The sequence below is a fragment of the Meriones unguiculatus genome, chromosome 19, assembly GCF_030254825.1.
Source record: "Meriones unguiculatus strain TT.TT164.6M chromosome 19, Bangor_MerUng_6.1, whole genome shotgun sequence".
NCBI lineage: Eukaryota > Metazoa > Chordata > Mammalia > Rodentia > Muridae > Meriones > Meriones unguiculatus.
Genome location: NC_083366.1, coordinates 70,253,106 through 70,275,177, shown reverse-complemented (window position 1 = coordinate 70,275,177; position 22,072 = coordinate 70,253,106). Strand labels below are relative to the sequence as shown.

The window sequence follows — 22,072 nt, the reverse complement described above, 5'->3', positions numbered from 1 at the left end:
AGGGGCTTACACTCACCATTTTAAATAATGGTTCTGCATATTTAGCTGCTCAAGCAAAGTGCAACTACAGAAACTAAACACTGACTGCACATGGGCCTCTTCTTCACCAGAAGAGCAGACATGATCCTTTGCTAAGTTTCTGAAAGGTCTGACTCAAGTTACCTAAATAAAAAGCACTCCCATGTGGCTAGGTGTGGTGCCACATACCTCCACTCCTAGCACTCAGGTAGCAGAGGTAGATGGAGCTTTGTGAGTTCCAGAGCAGCCTGTTCTACCTAGGAAGCTCAAGGTCAAAGAGACTATGTCTAAACAGCAGCAACAAACGAATGAATAAATGAATGAATGAATGAATAGAATGAATGACTAGAATTTCCAGGCATGTGTACTTCAGGTCTGTCATTACTCTATTTTCTTTTGCCACTATTATATTTTGCCACCAGGAGTCAATGTTGCAAAGCTAGGTCAAAAGTTGGCTAAAATGTACCAGAGAAAAGTCTGTATTTTACCTAACCACTAATGTGAAAAATAGAAGTATACTTTTTTCCTGGCATCTGATGAGCTATAAAGTAAAACTTCACACATCTGAAAAGAGAGGCTGTAAAAACTCACTCTAGAAGAACTTAAAGAGTTAATAATGCCCTCTCCATTTAAACATCTTAATTTCTTTTAATTAGAATATTTAGTTCCATGAAGTGGGAGGGGCAATGTACAAGATTTAAAAAAAAAATTATAAAAGCTGATTTAAAAGAATGCTTCAGGACTGCACTTACCGCTGACCCCAAACTGAGAGAAATAATTTCATCCTCAAATGCAGAATGTGTGTCAATATGGGCAGGAATTCCTGAGACAGAAAACACAACAACATCACTTAACTGTCCATGTAGATTTAGACTATGCACACATGTAGCCTTCCCGTAAGTACAATGAAAAGGCTGTTTGGTTCTTAAAAAGGTTCTACAATCTTAGCTAAAGGCAAACAACAAATATGACTCAGCAAATTTAAACTAAATCTGAAACAGAATATCTCAACTACCAGACAAAATGACAGTAAGACTTGACTATAAAATCAAGACTCCCCAGTCACTGCTTACTAGGACACTTTCCATCACAGCACAAGAGGACAAATGTGGAAGACAAACACTACCCTGCCCTCCCCACCAAGCACTAGGACTCTCAAGGACTTGGAGAGCAGAGGGCATGTATAAAGACTAAGTGTATCGGTAATTAAGACACAACTTCTTTCTTTCATCAGTCTAGTATATGAGCTGCCCTCGGTAAAGAAACTGCAACACAGAGAAAGGATACAAAGAAGAGTGATACATCCTCCTCAGGGATGTACAGACCAATGAAAAGCTAGACAGGAAAACATGCTGTTCAAATACTTACAATATGAGCCTGGCAGCAGACACCTGCAACCCTCTAGCACTGGGAACTGGGGCAGGCGGAGGTCCAGTTTGAGTCAGTCTGGCTACAGACTAAGACTTAGCCTTGGGAGCTGGGAATGTAGCTCAGGGACGGGGCTTGTGATTAGCAGGTACTAGGCCCCTAGGTTAATACTCAGCACCACAATAAAACAACAAAAAATAAAATAAAGCAAAGCATGATAAAAGCAGGGGGAAAGTTCCTGCTACTGCCAAAACTAAAACCCTAAACTATTACACTTACTACTGTACTTAACTACTACAAACATTAGATGAAGACGATATTAATAAAGGCAGCAAATCTATATGAAATGTTTTTACTGACACATACTCCCAGAATTATCTTCCACATTCTAAAACAGAAGAAAGAAATCCTCCAGCAGTTAGACTTCTTCCTGTCTGTGAATTAATGCTTGTTCCATCATACATTTTTTTTGTTTGTTTTCCAAGCTACTAACTCCATCTCTAACATGTTGAGAGAGGAACAAAAACAAGCAAAAACCACAAGCAGCAATTTAAACATTTAATTATGTTTTATAACGGAAGTTCCTCAAAGGAATGGAGGTACAGCCTGCAAGTGATAAGAAGCAATACAGATACTGAATACAGGCAAGGCAGCCTAAAATGAGTTTCAGCTAAAATAAAACAAAAACCACTGAATTTTAACTTTTGATCTAAACAATTTCATAAACTTTTTGGTTTCTTTGTTTGCTTGTTTGTTTGTTTTTCAAGACAGGGTTTCTCTGTGTAGCCCTGGATGTCCTGGATTCACTTTGTAGACCAGTCTGGCCTCAAACTCACAGAGATCTGCCTGCCTCTGCCTCTCAGATGCTGGGATCACAGTTGTGAGCCACCACAGCCAGCTCATACACTTCTGAATTCAGAAATACACAACTGGGATTTTACAGAAGAAGCAGCTGTGGCTGGGGACGGGCCGTGTGGTGAAGAACAGCTGCTCTTCTTTCTGAGGACCTACACAGCCGCTCACAACCACACAACTCCAGCTCCACAGAACAGGATGTTCTCTTCTGACCTCCAAGGGCATTACAGACACGTGTGATTCACAAATGTGCATGTGGCCAAAACACTCACATACATAAAAGAAAATAAATGATCTAACGCCAAAGAAATGTTTTTCTAAAAGAAACACCTACCATGTCCAGGCTCATACTGATTTATGGTCAACTGATCTGGTTTATGCTTAATGTAACCTTCTTTCAACCATTTCTCCAAAATGCTATTGCAAATATCAGGAAGACCTAAAGTTGGCAACCAGAAAAGCAAAACACACTCAAATATCTGCATGTTTAACCAAGAATAAAAAAAAGAGTAACACTATGATAGTGATCAGAGTTTTTATAGTGCTGCAATCAAAAACAAAGATAATAAATCCACAGGAAAACCAAATTAAAAAATAGACTTGTAAAAATCCTTTAAAGTTATTATACCATTGAGTCTACCAAAAAGGCGCAAAATAATAATTTTCCTAATAATAACTTTTACAATTTATAAAATGATAATAAAACAATATAAACTGAATTGCCCTTATGCTGTTTCCTTTACACCTTATACCACAGGCGGAGGGCAGTTTTACATCTTATTTTGGTACACTCGTGTTTTGACTATGCCCCTCACATGGGTTTAAACGTGGACATTTTCCACTGGTAGCATCATGTCAGCTCTCAAACACCGTTAGATTTTGGAGAAATTTGAATTTTGGATTTTTACATTAGGGAGGCTCAACCTGTAGATTTTATGTTAAATTAAATTGAATACTTTGTAAAATTTTTAAAGTATTTTATTTACCACAAAGATTTTAAATTATTACCATTTTAAAAATATCTTTTAAAGCAAAACTTTTATAGAGTCATAAATGCTATTTCACCATGAATGAAAGCCTTACATATGATCAAGGTCATAAAGAATAACTCTTAAGATTTGGGAGATGGTTCAATCCACAAAGAACCTATTAGACACCACAGAAAAGAGCTGGGCATGAGAACACACAGTTGTAAAATATATGTAGGCAAAAGCAGATAGATCACTGAAGTTAACTGGACAACCAAACTGGTTTGTTTGGTGAGCTCAAGGCCAGTGACATCCTGTGTCAAAATAAGATGGCAGCTCTGGAAGAACAATGCTGAAGGCTCTCCTTTCCTTCTCTTAGACACACACACACACACACACACACACACACACAGAAATAAATAAATAAAATATAATCTAATAGATGATTACTGCCAGTATAATTTAATCAGTTTTATAACCCAGTAAAAAAAACAACAACCAGTAAAAGTTACAAAAAAAATTAGAAAAGGAAACACAAGTGGCCAACCTCATTCATTGCTAAACAGAAAACTATAAACTGAAAGGCTGTACAGCATGTTGGTAAGGAGAGCGTGTCAGAATGTCCTGGCCCAGCTACTTGAAGCAGTGTCTGCCAGATGAACCTAACTCTAAAAGAAACAATTCTATGTCTTTGCAGGCCTAGAACATAGTTGTGTGGCTGCTGAGCAAACTCTCATATAGCATATGAAGAGGCACACACAAAACATTCACTAAATTGCTATTTTTGAGTGCTAAAAACTAGAAATAACCCTAATGTCTAAGGTAGGTAACTACCCGTGCACTTGTAAAAGGAATAATGACTTAAGATCTCCACGGTACAACGTAGAGAAAAACAGCGTGTAGAAGTGGCACTCGCTGTATAATGGATGATGGAACACCGCTCTTACACAGTTGGATATGAACTCGCTTCTTAAAAAAAAGAAGAGCAGGAATGTGTGCTAAACTGATAAAAGCACATAATTATAACAGGAAGAAGTAGAGATGGAAGGTGAAAGTAAAGAGGAACTTCGACTTCATCTGGATGTTTGAGCTTTCTCATAAAATCGGGCCACTTACTAAATGAAAGCTCCAAACTTAACCAGTCGTCTTGAAAGTTCTCCTACATATGCCGGGCACCTCAACTGAAACAGACTTTAATGTATCACATCTTCCCTTCCAAGCCAGCATTGACTGTGCATTAATAGGGACTTACCCCCAGGTAAGGGCTTATCCTTATCCACAGTGTTGTTCTCATAGTGAAACTCATAACCAAAATGCTTCACTCTTCTGTATTTTAAGGACTTTTGAACTGTATAAAGAAAATAAACTTTTTGAAAGAATGACTACCTTTCATATTTCACTTAACATTATGAGGAGACATTAGGTAATGCCAACTTCTGTTAACTGCTAATGACTGTTTTAATAACATGAGCCATTTTGTTTATATCATAAATATTGTTGTATTTAAAACACTTAGTTTCACCTATTAATATTAGAGAAATGTGTATATATACTGCCACTCCAGAGCTGCTAATGATCTGAAAAGAGGCAGAGCAGCTTCATCCTTATGGGATATCCTGTGCTACTGAGAACTTGGAAGAATCTTCAAGAAGAGATGGTGGGAGCCAGGGTGATCTACAGCTTTCTCAGAGGCCCGACTTGATTGAAGGAGTAAAGGAACAGTAGCTCTGTGTCCTTGCCTAGAAGCAGGCGTGACAAGGTCCAGTCTGGGGCTCGGGCCAGGGCCGTGAAGGAGACAAGGTTTCAGTTCTTGGGAATCTGACGTTTCTCCCTTGAAGAGATGTGGTTATCAGCCCCAGGGTTTCTGAGCCCTTGGCCACAGTGGGACACCCTGTGTTCCTTTGTGCAATACTGCTTGATCGACTTTGTGATTCCTCTGTTCCATCTGCCCATGTGAACTCTATGTAAGATGCTGTACTTCTTAATAAGCCTGCCTGGCCTAAGTCAGAACCTGTGCAAGGCCTGCTGACCCAAACTTTCCTGTCTTTATTACTTTTGATGCTCTGGTCAAACCCCTCAGGAACTTGTCACTGAAGAATAACCTGCTGAGATATTTCAAACTGTGGAAGGGCTAATAAAAGCTATTCCTCTGAAGTTTAGAACTGGTCACTATACAAATGTTATAAGTAACATTGTTTCTAAAAACTGTCAGTGTAACTTGCCTACAACTAGGTCCAAACTACTTTCAATGATCTTACAGAAATAGGGGGATTCCAGTAAAGCTATGGTGTACAACAGAATCAAGAGCAGGAACAGGATATTTTCTAACAATCTAATTTGCAGACCTTGGACATTTTACTTACAATTCTGATTACTTGTGTCACCTGTCCATTTAACACTTTCCAAAAGCATTTTCTCATCCTCAGAAGAAATAATTTCTTCCACCACCAACAGGCCTGGAGGTAAGGCTTGAAGCCCCAGCTTTTTCCATTGTGCTACAGAAAAACAAATTAAAATAGTCATGAACAAAACCTGAACTCCTGTATACAAAGATTCTGCTCCAGTTTGAAAGGCTCTTAATTGTCATTTTCAGAAGTAAGGATGCCAAAAGGCCCCACAAATGTAAAAACAAAGATCAAGATCAGAGCTGTACAGCACTTTAGGCTCTACAGTTCTCCTCAGCAGAGTCTTCTCTGTACATAACTGAGTTGCTTTCTAAAGCTTAGTACAAGATAAGGCTTCATAATATTTACTGTATAAACTGCCGTAAAGAAAAAAAGTCAAGGTAAGACAGTACATAATGAGAACAGAAACCATATCATCACCGAATTCTACTTCAAGTTGTCATCCATATTCCTACCAGCAGTGAAGAGGCTCCTCTATTCCCACAGAAACTTTTGACCTCCACAGGCACAGCACACGCAAGCACATCAGCACATGTATGTGCACACACACACATCACCATCCTCCTACACACAAAGAATAATTGATACAGACTCAGTAAAAAGAAAACTCACACATAAAGTAAACTGAAGGAAGCTAACATCAAGGTACCTTTTTCAACAAAATTCAAGTACAGAAAGATCTTCTGCCCTAAGTCATCAATGATTTCTTTTCCATTGAGGGCAGCATAGGCTTCCTTGGATTCTTCAATACTTCCGTATGTTACGAATGCATAGGGCTTATTAGGTGGCATGAGGAGAGCTTCCACAGGTCCATATTTCTCTAAAGCCAGAAGCAGTTGCTTCCTACTCACACCATTACCTAGACCACCGTTAGCAACAACCAGGCTCTTAAAAAAAAAAAAAAAAAAAAAAAACAGAGAAAAAGAAAGAAGAAAGGTAAGTAATAAGCAAATAAATAACCTATTTATTTGAAAATAAAATGAAATCATATTATTATTTTAGAATAATGGTAATTTAAAATAGATTCCTTTTCTTTGGTTATTTGGTTTGCTAGCTTCATACAAAGTATATAAACTAATTTGCTAAATTACTAAATATTCTGGGGGAAGTATTCCTATGCTGTAAACATTTATATATAAATAGTTGTATTGGTGATATATTCATTTCTTCATAACTAAAACTTTAAGTTAAAAGATAATGTCCTACTGTTCAGAAACCTAACTTAACATAAAGAAAAAGGAATGAAGAATAAAGAGAAGCATGAAGTCAGCAATCACCTTGATACTTTGAATGCTGTACGTTCTCTTACCTATTTAATCAATTAGCATAATCTTCAAAACAAAGTAAGCTTATTTTGGTAATGTGAGCCCCACTTTACAGAGCAGGGAGCTATTCACCAGAGGGACTAGGGAGTGACACGTAAATTCCTTTGCTGTTAGTCTTCTGGACCCGTACTCTGTTTGTAACCATCTGCCATGTTTACCAAAGTTAAAATCAAGGAACTGGATCAAAAAAATTAATTGCAGGTTTATAAAACATAAAGCTTCCTTATTAAGGAAATTAATTCGGTCAAAATAATTTAGCCATATTGCAAGTAAACTTTTTCCTTTATAAGTTGCAAGCTTACTTCCTATTACTTTATAGACTGCTAAGTTCTAGTCAAGGAATTTGGGGCAGAAGAGAGTCCTCCTATCTTACTTTGATAATTATGGTTAGTACTGTTATAGTTACTGATACTTAAAAGCACCCTACATGGTGTTAAAGTATGCTAATGCAATTTATCACCAATTATTCCTAAATCTTGTGTCTGTGCAGAAGTGCGTGTGCCACAGCACCCATGTGAAGGTTAAAGAAAAAAATTCTGGAAATATTTCTTTCCTTTCACAATGTGGAGTCCAAGGACAGATCTCAGACTTTTATCTACTGAGCCGCCTCACTGACCTCACCTATTACATGTAAAATCATTAAAAAAAGAAGAAGCGGCAGATGGAACGCTGACACTGGGGGTGGGGGAGGTGTTTCGAGACAGGGCTTCTCTGTGGAGCCCTGGCTGTCCTGGAACTGGCTCTGTAGAGCAGGCTGGCCTCGAACTCCCAGACAGACATTTGTCCGCCTCTGCCCCTCGAGTGCTTGGATTAAGGTAATGCCACCACTGCCCACCGGGACGGGTCCTCTTATCAACGTCATCCTTTAGACCATGTTGAAAATGTTCTTAAAACAGCATTCCAAGGTTATACAGGTCATATTAGCTTCTGTAACACAACCTCACTTTATTTATTTAACAGTTTAATTTCTTTATTTAAAATCTGAAAACCATTCTCAGCTCACAAGACACATTTGTTCTCAGTATAATAGTTTACTGGCTCCTTGAGTTATATTAAGTTTAAGATTAGTAAATTACTGTTCACTTTATTACACAAAATGAAGATATCTATAACCTTCCTTTAGGAAGGTACAATAGAATTATTATTAAATTGGATAACAAGAAAGAAAAGTCTTCCATAGAGAGCAGCCAACTCCATTTTACACACAAGTATAAGGATATATTTATATCATAATAAATTCAATACTTCATTATTGAAGTATTGAATTTATTATGATATAACATTTATTCTCAGATGGCTTCACCATGGACCTCATTCAATACCGTATTTTTAATAAAATGCCATAACAATTTGGTTATATTTGACCACCATTACAAAAACATTTCCATGTTTCCCTAAATCTGAGTAAGAGACACAAAGGAAACAAAGTACCTTTTCCTTTTGTCATGCACATTCTCACACAACATGATTAAGAATACCATTGAACTGGCTGGTTTGTGTCAACTTGACAGAAGCTAAAGTCATCAGAGAGGAAGGAACCTCAGTTGAGGCAATGCCTCCAGCTGTAAGGCATTTTTGCAATTGGTGATCAACGGGGGAGGGCCCCGCCCATTGTGGGTGGTGCCATCCCTGGCTGGTGGTCCTTGGTCCTATAAGCAAGGAGGCTGAGCAAGTAAGGGGAAGCAATCCAGTAGCACCACCCCTCCATGGCCTCTGCTTCAGCTCCTGTCTCCAGATCCTTCCCTGTCTGAGTTCCTGTCTTGACTTGAGTGATGAACAGTGCTGTGAAAATATAAGCTGAATAAACAAAGCCTTTCCTTCCCAGCTTGCTTTTTGATCGTGGTGTCTTGTTGCAGCAACAGCAGCCCTAAATAAGACAAGCTGCTGTCAGAAGTGGGTATGGTTGTGATAGACCTGAACATCCTTGGGGAGGACGGTGGAAGGACAGAGCCAGTATTGCAACCATGCCATTTTCTGTTATTATAAACTGTAGTTTCAAAATTGTACGCAAAAATAAATAAATAAATCCTCCGTCCTTGCTCTGTCAGATATTCCACTGTAGTGATAGTGGAAGTAACTAATATAGTAATCAACTCAACTTCCTTTCTCAGGAAAAACAAAAACCATGGCTGAATTCCACCTGTCCACGCATACCTTGCTGTTCCCAGTGATCAGAGGCTCCTTAGAAGCCATTAGTCGCTTCACTAGTTAGTAAAAGACAGCAGACTTAGCCTTGAGAGTCCAAAAGCTCTAGGTATGCCTTATTATGCCCAGCTTAGAAATAAAAGCCGAGGTTAAAACTAATGCTCATATCTAAATATGGAATGCAGTGAGGGATTAAAATGAGCTGTAATTTAAAGTTCAGGAAACCTCACAGCAGCTCATATCATCTCACTTAATTACTGTCAACAGGAAGTGAAAAGTTTTTGTAAAAAAAACTAATGAAAATATTTTATATCATATAATCAAAATACTTTGTACCATAAGGAAGTTAAGAAAGGAAGAAAGATGATATCAGGGTACAGAAGATCGACCTTTAGGTTTCTACTCAACCACTTACTAGTTTACACTAGAGGAAATTAATCTCTCAAGATAACGGTTTTTCCATTCAACTCATAGGAACCTTTAAAGAATTAAAGACAATAATGAATGTTAAATTTGCTTTATCAACTAAAAAGACTTGCACAGCGTCATTATTAACGTATACCTGAAGCACGCTCTAGCTCAGCAGTTCTCAAACTGTTTGTCATGGCCACTGGAAACACACACTTTTGATGGTCTTAGGAACTGAAACGCCATTCAGGAGCAGATTTACAATTATGCAGTAGCAGCACAAATAAATTCATGGTTGGGGGTTCCTAAGGCCATCAGAAATATGTTTTCCGATGGTTGTGATCCACAGGTTGAAAACCACTGCTCTAGTTTAACCCACACTAACAAGAAAGAAAGAAAGAAAGAAAGAAAGAAAGAAAGAAAGAAAGAAAGAAAGAAAGAAAGAAAGAAAGAAAGAGACCAAACTATAGAATAGGCTACCATACAAAGGTAGCACATGCTACTACATATATATTGATTATGGCCGAAACACACCGCTGAACAATGACAGCTTTAAGCTATACTTGACAGTATTAACACGATACTTTAACATATTGATACAGCTACATTCAAAGGACAACAGCACTTTAAGGTCACCTGTGTGGGATGTGATACGGCCTGGATGCCTTCATGCTTCAGCAACACATGCCTGGCTTTACTCTGTTTCCGCAAGAACTTCCTCTCCATTTTATTGAGTTTCAAAACACCTTTATGATTGACGTTCATAGTAACACTGTGAAGAAAAAGTATAAATCTTAAAAGCCCTGAAGGAACAATTATTCATATATTCTATAGTTTACAAATATTTCCGTGTTGTGAAAAAAAAAAAAAAAAAAAAAAAAAAAAAAAAAACACCTCACTTTCCTTTTCAAAAGCCTAGGAAAGTGACAACAAATGAAAAATAGTAAAATACTTCAGAACTTAACACAATCCATGATTATTCATCTGTTAGCTTATAACCTGCAAATTCTGGGAGAGTGGGAGTGCCAGAACACACTACATGCCCAAGAAACCTGTGAAAGGAATAAATAAATATCAAGAGTGAGTACACACGCCTACCATGGCGTCCGTGGACTAGCCATACAACTATAATACACTGCACGGCTTTGTGTGGACTAGCCATACAACTGTAATACACTGCACGGCTTTGTGTGGACTAGCCATACAACTGTAATACACTGCACGGCTTTGTGTGGACTAGCCATACAACTGTAATACACTGCACGGCTTTGTGTGGACTAGCCATACAACTGTAATACACTGCACGGCTTTGTGTGGACTAGCCATACAACTGTAATACACTGCACGGCTTTGTGTGAACTTAAAACGGTTAGTTGAGCAAAACAAACATGTGCAACAATGAAAAAATATAGCATATTCTATATAATTAACTGCTATTTCTGTTGCTTGTGGCATAACTAGAGACCAAAATACAAAACCAATATTAATTGAAAAGGTTAGAAAGATTCCAAATTAGAAGTCATTTAAAAAGGATGTATTCAGTGAAATAATCACAAACAAATGGAAAACAGAAATGTCCAGCAACAGTAATGAAATATAGGCATAATTTGAGGGTTTCTTTTTTCCCTGTTTTTTTGTTGTGGTGGTTGTTGTTGTTTTGAAACAGGGTCCCAAGTATCTCAGGCTGGCTTCCAACTTCTGACAGGGCTGAGGATAACCTTGAATTTCTGACACTCCTACCCGTTCCCTCCAATCTGGGTGTATACCCACATGCCTAGTTTATACTCATTTTTTTGTTTATTAAGACAGTTTATCACTATGTAGCCCTAGCTGACCACAGACTCACAATGTTTGTCCTGCCTCAGTCTTGTGTGCTGGAATTACAAATGTGCACTATCATGCCCTGCTGGCATAAGTTTTTTAGAGCAACTGTTTTACTGACCCTCTAGTCCAATGCTGCATACTTCAAAGTTAACAAATAAAATAAACTTAAGTAAAATTATATTTCTTTTTTAATTTATTTATTTTTCTTATAAGTTACAGTAGTCCCCTCCTTCCTTCCCTCCCAATCCCATCCTCCCTACCCCATCTCCTCCCATGCTCCTCCCCAAGTCCACTGATAGGGGAAGTCCTCCTCCCCTTCCCTGTGACCCTAGCCTATCAGGTCTCATCAGGACTGGCTGCACTGTCTTCCTCTGTGGCCTGGTAAGGCTGCTCCCCCGTCAGGGAGAGGTGATTAAAGAGCCAGCCCCTGAGTTCATGTCAGAGACTGTTCCTGTTCCCCTTACAAGGGAACTCACTTGGATACTGAGCTGCCATGGGCTACATCTGTGCAGAGGTTCTAGGTTATCTCCATGTATGGTCCTTGGTTGGAGTATTAGTCTCAGAAAAGACCCCTGTGACCAGATGTTTTGGTTCTGTTGCTCTCCTTGTGAAGCTCCTGTCCCCTCCAGTTCTTTCTATCTCTCCCTTCTTTCATAAGATTCCCTGAACTCTACCCAAAGTTTGGCTGTGAGTCTCAGCATATGCTGGATAGAGTATTTCAGAGGCCCTCTGTGGTAGGCTCCTGTCCTGTTGCCTGTTTTCTCCCTTTTCTGATGTCCATCCCATTTGCCTTTCTGAGTGAGGATTGATCATCCTACCCAGGTCTTCCCTGGGAGGGGCCTGGTCCTGAGGGAGAAGCCTGGGTAAGATAAAATTACATTTCAAACAGGGCAGAGTCAAAAGTCTAATTACAAGTTTTAATTTAAGCATAGAAAAAAAATGGCGTAAGTTCACTTTCCCAGCACACACAGCACATGTTAGGAGGTCCAGAAGGTAAGGCAGCTCAGTTGAACACCATGGTAGGATGGTGAGTAATCAGAAGACCTGTAACCCACCCGTGGCAAGCAGAAATGTGGACCTAATTTCCACTGAGGCAGAGAAAGAAAGGAAACAGGAGAGGAGAAGGATGTAAGAAAAGTTCACACAGGATCGACAGGCCTTAGAGATTACTCAGATGTGAAGAGAGGAATCAAGATCACTGCACAGTTGCTTGGATGCACCTTACTTGTGATAGGAGTAAGGTCACTATTTTCTAGGATACTAGCTATGACAGTCGTCCAGTTACCTCCAGCCGGAGCATGTTCTCCGTTAGTAAGGAGAGTATGGAGATATAAAGATTCTATACTAGGTAACTCTCAATATACCTTGTTGGATACCACCTAAAGTGGCAATTGTACTGTGTGCATCTCTGAGCTAGAAAACAGAAAGCTGTGTCTGGAGAGATGGCTCAATGGTTACAAGTACTGGCTACTTTGCCAGAAATGCTGGGTTCAAGTCCTAGCATCCACATGGTAGCTCAAACAATCCAAAACCCCAGTTCCAGGAGATCTGACTCCTTCTGGCTTCCTTGGGCACCAAGCATGCAGGTGGTTCACAGACACACATGCAGACAATACATATACACATAAAATAAAAACAGTATTAGAAAAAGAAAGAGATTATCAGGTAAAACAGATAAAGTGAATTTTTTTATGCTTCTGTGTAACTTATCAGCAAACAATAGAAAGAAAGAACCTAAATTCCTATCAAAAAAGACTTGAGATTATATAAATGTTATTAAAATTTGAGAAATCAGTGACAGAAATTGGCAGGAAAGAAAAATAGATAGGTGAGAAAAGATAGTCATTCATGTTTTTTGAATTTATAAGCAATTCAAATTACCTTATTTATTTAAAATTAACATAGTAAAATGCCCATCTTACCAAAAGAAACCTACAGATTCATTGCAATTCCCATCAAACTATCAACACAATTCTTTACAGACCTTGAAAGAACAAATATCAACTTCATATGGAAAAACAAAAACCCAGAATAGATGAAACAATCCTGTATAATAAAGAACTTCTGGAGGCATCTCCATCCCTTATTTGAAGCTGTACTACACAGTAATAGTACATGAGTAAGACGGCATGGTGCTGGCATAGAAACAGAATGGTGGATCAATGGAATTATCAAAGACCCAGAAATAAACCCACACACCTGCAGACACTTGATTTTTGACAAAAACCCAAAATCATACAATGGAAAAAAGAAAGCATCTTCAACAAATGGTACCAGTCTATAAGTAGAAAAGTGCAAATAGACCCATATTTATCACCCTGCACAAAACTTAAATCTAAGTCGATCAAAGACCTCAACATAAAACCATATACACTAGGCTATTAGAAGAGTAAGTGGGTATCAGCCTTGAACTCATTGGCACAGGTGGCAACTTCCTAAACAGAACACCAACAACATAGGCTCTAAGATCAACAATTAATAAATGGGACCTTATGAAACTGAAAACCTTCGGCAGTCTACAGATTGAAAAAATATCTTCACCAATCCTACATCCAGCAGAGGGCTAATATCCAAAATATATAAAGAACTAGAGAAATTAAATACAAACAAACCAAAAAATCCAATTAAAATGGGGTACAGAGCTAACCAAAGAATTCTCAACCGAGGAATTGCTAATGGCTGAGAAGCACTTAGAAAAATGCCCAACATCCTTAGTCATCAGGGAAATGCAACTCAAAATGATTCTGAAATTCCATCTTACAGCTGTCAGAATGACTTAGATCAAAAATTCAAGTGACAGCACATGCTGGTGAGGATGTGAAGAAAGCACAACCCTCCTCCACTGCTGGTGGGAGTGAAAACTTGTACAACCACTTAAGAAATCAATCCGGCACTTTCTCAGATAACTGGAAATAGAACTATCTCAAGACCCAGATATATCACTTCTGGGCATACACCCAAAAGACACTCTACAACAAGGGCATTTGCTCAGCTATGTTCATGGTAGCTTTATTCATAATAGCCAGAATCTGGAAACAACCTAGATGTTCCTCAACTGAAGAATGGATACAGAAATTGTGATACATTTACACTATGGAATACTACTCAGTTATTAAAAACAAGAAAACCATGAAATTTGCAGGCAAATGGATGGAGTTAGACAAGATCATCCTGAGTGAGGTAATGCAGACCCAGAAAGACACACATGGTATGTACTCACTTATAAGCTGATATTAGCCATATATTACAAGATAACCAACCATACTGCAATTCACAGACCCAAAGAAGCTAAGTAACAAGGACGGCCCAAGGGAGACCCTCCTTGAATTTCACTCAGATGGGAAAATAGAATAGACAGAGGAAGAGGATGAAGAGATGGAACAATGTAGGAGAGGATGTGAGAAGGGAAACAAGTGGGCGAGGGTCAGATGTGGGGACAGTGGGGAGGGGAAGAGAAGAGGGCTTGGAGAGAAAAGAGGAAAGAGAAACAGAGGAAAGGGGCATCTATGAGACAAGCTGGAGACCTGGGCCAAAGTAGACACCAGGAAGGATATGGGGATAACTCTAGCTGAGCCTCCTAGCAGTAGGTGATATGGAAACTGAGGAGGACACCTTCTAGCCAGGCAGGACTTACAGTGGTGGGAGGGGAACACCAATCCACCTACAAAACCTTTGATCCAAAATTTGCCCTGCCTACAAAATGTGCAGAGATAAAGACAGAGCAGAGACAGAGGGAATGTCCAACCAATGCCTAGCCCAACCTGAGACCCACCTCATGGGAGAGCCAACCTCTGACACCATTAAAGATACTCTGCTATGTTTACAGACAGGAACCTCGCATTGCTGTCCTCCGAAAGGCCCCACATAGCAGCTGATCTTATAGAATCAGAGCTGAGACTCACAGCCAAGCACTAGGCAGAGCTCAGGGAGTCCTATGGAAGAGGGGGTTGGGGAGCCAACAGAAGGAGCCAGAGGAGACCAAAGGGCCACAAGATAACCAACGCAGTCAACTAATCTAGGCCCCTGGAGGCTTACAGAGACAGAAGAACCAACCAAAGAACACACATGGACTGGACCAAGGCCCCCTACACATGATGGGCAGTTTGATGGATCTCCGTGTGGGTTCCCTAGTAAGTTGAGCAGGTGCTGTTTATGACTCTGCTGCCTGCTTTTTGATGACTCCCCACTAATGGGACTGCCTTGCCTGGCCTTAGTAGATGAGGATGAGCTCAATCTTGATGCTACTCGGTGTGCTGGGGTGGGTTGGTGGTGGTGGTGGCTCCCTTTTTCTGAGAAGGGTAGGGGGAAGAGAGTGAGAAGGTGGGACTGGGAGGAGGGGAGGCAGGGGGCTACGATCGGGATGTAAAGTAAATACATAAATTAAAAATAAGTTAAAAAAAAGAAAGAAAAACGTTTAAGCAATTAGAAAGAAAAAAAACATTATCCCGCTATTTATCATACCCTTTTCTAACGTTCTGAATTACACATTCTATTTTTTCTTACACTCGTTGTTTATTATCTTCCATAAGTGAATACATGAAGTGGTGGTTTTGACTGTATTATTCACCGGGTAGCACTCAGTACTTAAACAGGATGTGATACCCAGTAGCGACTCGTTAAATATATTTATTTTTAAATAAAGCCAAGTAAAATTTGCCGTCTTAGCTATTAAACTCCGCTTCTCCGGAATTCTAATTTTGGCAGCCATCTTCAACGATTTCCACAACACCAGATGTGCATCCCAACAACCTGCATGTGTCAGGGTCACAAAGACTTCGTCTGCAGTGCTGGGTAGCTGGCATAGGGCCGGTGAAAGCGATCAAAACCCCAGGCTGGCACCACTCCACCCGCGAAGCAATGGACTGATCAAAGACAAGGGCTTGAAGGCGCAGATGCGCGGGCGAGGAGCTCACGGCTCTGACGCCGACGGGAAGCAAGGGCCGCTCTCCACCCCGAAAGGCAGCTAACACAGACACCCCTGGGCACCCATCTCTCGCCAAACAGACCAACCTGGGCCCTCTCTGGGCCCCCAATACCCCGACTTCCCCGGCCCACAGAGCGCACCGTGCGCGGCCTAGGTGGGCGCGCCAGGCAAGACGCAGCCGAGCGAGGACAGGCGCGGGTTCGCGATCCGCCACCCCCGCCAATAAGAGGCGCCATACCCTTCTGTCTCGCCAGGGATTTTCTGTCTTCCTCCTCGCCAGGGATTTTCACCACCCGGCTGCTTTGTCTCTCGTCGGCCTGCCCCTCCGCAGCCTACAAGCGCTCTCACGACCCCTCACCTGGGCGCCGCCATATTGCAGACGACTGCACTACATTTCCCATGAGCCCACGGTGCTACCACAACCCTCTCTGGCGCCTCCTCTGTTGTGTGGAAGAGGAAATTGGTCTGTTTTATGTGGGTCTTGGAGTAGCACCAACCACTGCTGTATGACTAAACCAGCACATTCCCTAATACATGCTAACAGTGCACCTAATACGCAAAGGGTGAGGTAGTCCTCACCCTTTGTCAAGTGGGGACCATTGCAGAAAATCACAACCAATCAAAATGCAGAGGGTTTGGATAGGTAAATTACGTAATTATAATTAGATTTTGTAATCTAAAATATTAAATAGTAAAAACTCAAAAGCAAGAAACTGGATCTATTTTAGGAAAGACATTTCGAAATAAAGTTTAAATGGCAGAAAAATTAGTCAAACAGAGAAAAAAAAATTATGTCCCTATTATGAGATTGACTCATGACAAAAACATCAACAGTACTCTTTCAAATTGTATTTTTTTTAACCCAACTCCACATTGCTAAGTCTCAAAGAAACCAGGGACAAATGACTGACTTAAGTGCGTATTAAAATACGGAAGCAGATGTTGGCCAGCTCTCCCAGCGTCTCAGTACCTGCTGTTCCCAGCAGTGCACACTACCTGCCTGAACCCCCCAGGGACCGGTCTTCACCTCCTGGTCCCTCCTTTCTGATTGCTGCCTTTGAGGTGTTTGGACCCAGCCTCCGGGCCGGCTCCGCTCCTGGAGCTCTCCTGGTCGATTTGCTCCCCTCTCTTCTCTCTTACCACCCCTCAACCCCACCCCACCCAGGCAATGGCGAGGCTCAGTCAGCTGGCCAGGTTCAATCTAAACTCTTCCAGATGAAAGGGTTAGACTAACCTTGTAACCTATATGTCTTCTAAAGCCTATAGCTTTGAGTTTTAGGTTCAGGTTAAGCTAAAGCCTCTTAGTACCTTTCCAGAGAATGAAAAAATGTGACCCTATCTGTGAGGACAGATATAAAAAAAGGGCAAGCAAGCAATGACCTTCACTCAGCAAAAAGAAGGACCTTGTCTTTGAGATACTGTTTCTTAGCAACGAACCCAGATTTCTACTGAGTAGCTTTTGACCTCCAGCCAAAAGTCTGTAGCCCCTAATCTTCAAGGATGAGCTAACCACCCCACCTTCAATTGCAGCTGCATCCACACTTGGCAGGACTGGCCAAGCTTGAGCACCTAAGACTAACCAATTATCTTACTTTGTAGCTTCCTCATCCAATCCTAAATCGCCAAGACTGCAACTTCAAATCTCCCGCAATTTTTCTTTTAAAAACCTAAAGGCCTTTGTCTCCCGGTGCCACTCTTTGCTGACCGGCAGGGGTGACCCCACTGCACAATGGTTAATAAACCTCTTGCTTTTGCAACGAGTCTTGGTCTGGGGGAGTTTCTGGGAAGGGCTTGATCTTGAACTCCTGAGCTGTGAGACCCCAGGTCTTACACATATACCTCTGGTTGTTCTCACCCTCTTATCTATGAAAAACATTCTCCTCAAAACATACTTTGGAGCAGTCATGTCCTTACTTTTTTTTTTTTTTTTTTCTAGTTCTTTTTTTCTTTCCATTCATCTGCTACCAAAACTATGGAAGTGGCATAAATGAGTTCCTTTTCAAGGGACCGGGCCTCTCTAAACTAAGCTGCTTACTTAACTCTCCCAGGGTATGGATCACTTGTTTCTTCTGACTCCTGTCACCTACCATATTTAGCTCTAGAGTCTGATTCTTCAGCTGCTTTCTCTCTCCACTCCTCCAGCTCTCCAACTCTCCTCAGCTACTTGGTAAGTGACTCTGGCTGCAGGAGCTACTGTGTCCACCTGGGCATCTACCTCCACTTGGTCATCTCTCTTTCCCCCCCCCCCCCACCGCCCTCCACTGTTTAAAGGTCCCTGCTTTGTCTGCTGTTACTACAAAAGCCGCATTCTGTGCCAGTGAGCTCCTCTGGCTCTTCTGGGGTTCCCAACCATGTGGAAAGGGATGCCACTTCTCTGCAATTTAGGACATTTCTCTCAAACAAGTCTTTCAATCTGCTTGGGGACATCTGGGGTGAAATTTGTGTCAAGTTTTTAAAAATCCTTTAAAACTTTCCTTGTGCTCAGCTCCTTCCTAGAACTTTCTCTGTCTCCCCCTAGGGGTTGCCTGCAATCCTGCAGCTTCTCTGAACCAGTCTGCTCCCCATCACAACCCTTTCTGTTTTTGTTGTTGTTTTTTTTCTCCCCAGAGTCAACTTTTATTAAGGCCTCGGTATTACTGTAAGTGGCTTGGCCTCAGTACAGCTCCATGACAATTATCCCCTATGGTAACAACCTCTGGTACCGCTCAAACAATCCCCAAATCTTTTACATCTAAATGTTCTCTGTTCTGCACTTCCTGAAGTCCCTTCTTGCTAAGCCTTTCCTACTTTCTTCTCTTAAATTTTTTTTTTATATTTACAATTTCTATACCCTCAAAAAATCTTTGAAAAATATGCTGTGAACCTTTTCAAGGTTTGAAAGTTCATTGTGTATGGTTAAAAAAAAATCTGTAATGAAATTTAACTTAAAACTGATAAGAAAAGTCTTATAGCTAAAAAAATCTACACATTGCTATCTTAATGTGCTACAACATTCTATATGTGTGATAGACTTTTGTTTAAAATATTCTGTATATGTGACTTGGTTTCAACTACTGTTTAAAAAATTGATCTACCAAAGAAATAGGTGTTTGAAATAGCAACCACGTGACTCATATCCATCTTGGCTGATGACCTTCACCACTGTCTTGATGGTGCATTTCAACCGTCCTAGTGCTTTCACACAGTTGCTCATGTTGTGGTGACTCCCCAACCATAAAATTATTTTGGTTACTACTTCATAAGCGTAATTTTGCTACTGTTGTGAGTTATAATGCAAACATGAAATTTCTGATGGTTTTAGGTAACCTCTGGGAAAGGGTCATTCAACCCCCAAAGGGATTGTGACCCACAGGTTGGGAACCAGTGATCTTTAAAGATTACCCCATCCTATAAACCAACTAAGGTAGCATCTATAAAATTTCTTAGTCCTACTAAGCTTTTGGTTTATCATTGTATCTACTTTTAGATGAAGGAGACAACAAGAGGTCTCCACAATATTTTAAACTGGAATGGATTTTTATATGATGATAAATTCCTAAGGTTATAAAAATATACTCAGGTTAAAAAAAACTAACTTAGATGTATGTCTAACTACTCATGTCTTTGCTAACTGCTCAATACCAGGGCTATTAAAAAAAACAGAAAAAAAGCTATATGTGTATGATAAATAATAATTATTTGATAAATAAAGTTTATAAATTCCTAAGGTCTATTCAGGTTAACAGTGACTTGAAGATATTTGTCTAGCCTCTTTGTCTTTACTTTGTTAAGTTTCAGCTGTTTGGATAAACTGTGTCATACAAAAAACTGTGATGTTCTATAGTGCTACACTATAAAATTATCAAAAACGTTAGGTTTTCAGTCTTGATATGGACTGTATTTATGGTCTAAATACAGTTTAGAGTAAATATTGTATAAAGTTCACAGTTTATCTATGGACTTTATTTATGTTTTAAAGCTTTATTTGATATGCTAAGATCTTCAGTTAAATCTTCAACTCAAAGTTTTAAAGCTCAAAGTTAATAGGGATAAAACTGTAAATCCTAGCTTTATGGAAGCCACTAACTTGTAAACTTAGGTGTTGGTACAATGTTCTTTTGAAATGATTATACCTTACCCTTGTTCATTCAAATGCTGATTTCTCCCCCATCCCACTCTCTGGTTTCAATCTGGATATTGCATTGTGATACTTATTCTAAGCATCCTGTCTCAACTTTGTGTAAACAGGACAAAATAAAGCAACTAGCCACAATGTTGAGCAAGGGCAGGAGCCAGAGGACAGGAAAGAGGGGAGGAGCCAGAGGGCAGGAAATGAGTGGAAGGAGAAAGGGCGAGGAGAGATAGGGGAGCCAAGATGGGAGGAGATCTTGGAACTACGTGGAGAATGAACCAGACCTAAGACGTATGTGTGTATGTATGTATGTGTGTATGTATGTGTGACACAGAAGAAGCTTGTAGGAACCTACCTGCTGGAGTCTGTCTTCATCAGTAAGTTTAAGTGTGTGTGTGTGTGTGTGTGTGTGCATGTGCTCTTTTTCTCTCCTCCTTTCCCTTCCATTTTAAACATCACCACCAGTGGAAGCACCCTAGCCCCTACTTGCCACTATAGGTGGAAGCCCCTGATAGGTAGCCTCTAGCCCTAGCCCAATTAATTCTGGTCCCTCTTTTGCCACTATCACTGGAAGCAACAACACACTTTGGAATGTTTCAAGTTCAGGTGCAACCATACTTTAAAAAACCTTTCATCCTTGGGTTGCCAAGTTGTTAGGAGCCTGTGAGCTGTGGAGAGCATGAGAGCCAATACTTGAGACAAAGGGCATCTCCTATGGGTGTTATTTGCCCCAGGACCACAGTTGGTCAAGGCCAGGATCTGGAACATGCTTGCCATATGTCTGTTGTAGAGGGAAAGACAGGATGAAAGTCTCAAGCTTTACTCTGGGAGGAAGCAAGCCACTGAACCCCTGGGAAGGACAGCCACGTCAAGGAAGTTGTAGAGCACTCTGGAACAGAAGATCCATCATTGCTGAGGTGAAAGCTGCAGGACAGGAAATGACTGGCCCTACAAGAGCTGAATTGTTGCAGCTGTCTAAGTGGAGGTGGGCCCTGGAACTTAGGTAGATGCCAGGGTCCACCAGCAGAGTCCAACAGTTCTTGAGTGGGGAGTGAGGATTGAAAGAAAATTAATAAACCAACATGATACACATGGAATCTGTTCTAGAGGGCTCCAGTAGAAACTGTCACACTGGTTTATTCCAATAATCCCTTTTCATAGTCAGAGCAAAGCCCCTCAGTACAAAGAATGGGTTCATGGAGAAATCAAACTTGTTTACCTTGACCACCTGTCTGTGTGATCCTCACACAAACAAAAGGAAGCAAAGCATCTGCTTGTCCCTGACTCCAGGTGAAGGCCAAGGTGAAAACATGTTTTTTCAAGGAGAGCTGGATAACAAAACAGCCTGACAAACCAGCAGTTCTCCACAGTTCTCCCTTTTTTATATTTTAAAAACTGACCATAACTTAAGAGCTGTGGAGCAGAATATTGTGCCTGTCTCTCTTGAAAGATACATTCTTACCTGTCATTGAATTCTGTCATCCATGCCCTGTCTTAGGTTGAATATTCTTCAGAAATATCTTACCTATCTTTACCAACCTCTGCTAGGGTAGACACTGGAGTTTAATCTTATGCAGATCAACTTTAACATTCTAAAAGGCCTTGATGAAGTTTTTAATTATCACTGGTAGGAGTCATGCTCCTAATAAGAGTAATAAGCTAAGTCCTATAACATTCCATAAAAGTGACTTAAAAGATGACCCCTTATCAAAATACCAAGC

General features: G+C 40.4%; 1 protein-coding gene across 3 annotated transcripts in view; it reads right to left on the bottom strand.

The window, feature by feature from the left end:
• Alkbh8 (alkB homolog 8, tRNA methyltransferase) overlaps nt 1–16,767 on the bottom strand; it is a 47,385-nt gene extending 30,618 nt beyond the window's left edge. The window contains exons 1-7 of one of the 3 annotated variants that reach the window (XM_060372498.1): nt 16,479–16,767; nt 10,129–10,264; nt 6,264–6,501; nt 5,573–5,704; nt 4,462–4,557; nt 2,576–2,680; nt 771–841 (exon numbers count right to left, since the gene is read on the bottom strand). In XM_060372498.1, the coding sequence (XP_060228481.1) occupies nt 771–841; nt 2,576–2,680; nt 4,462–4,557; nt 5,573–5,704; nt 6,264–6,501; nt 10,129–10,257 (771 nt within the window). In that variant the 5' untranslated portion in view covers nt 10,258–10,264; nt 16,479–16,767. The remainder of the gene's footprint in view (nt 1–770; nt 842–2,575; nt 2,681–4,461; nt 4,558–5,572; nt 5,705–6,263; nt 6,502–10,128; nt 10,265–16,478) is intronic. The other 2 variants (XM_060372500.1, XM_060372499.1) reach the window with 2 other exon arrangements.
• Between the last annotated feature and the right edge of the window lie 5,305 nt (nt 16,768–22,072).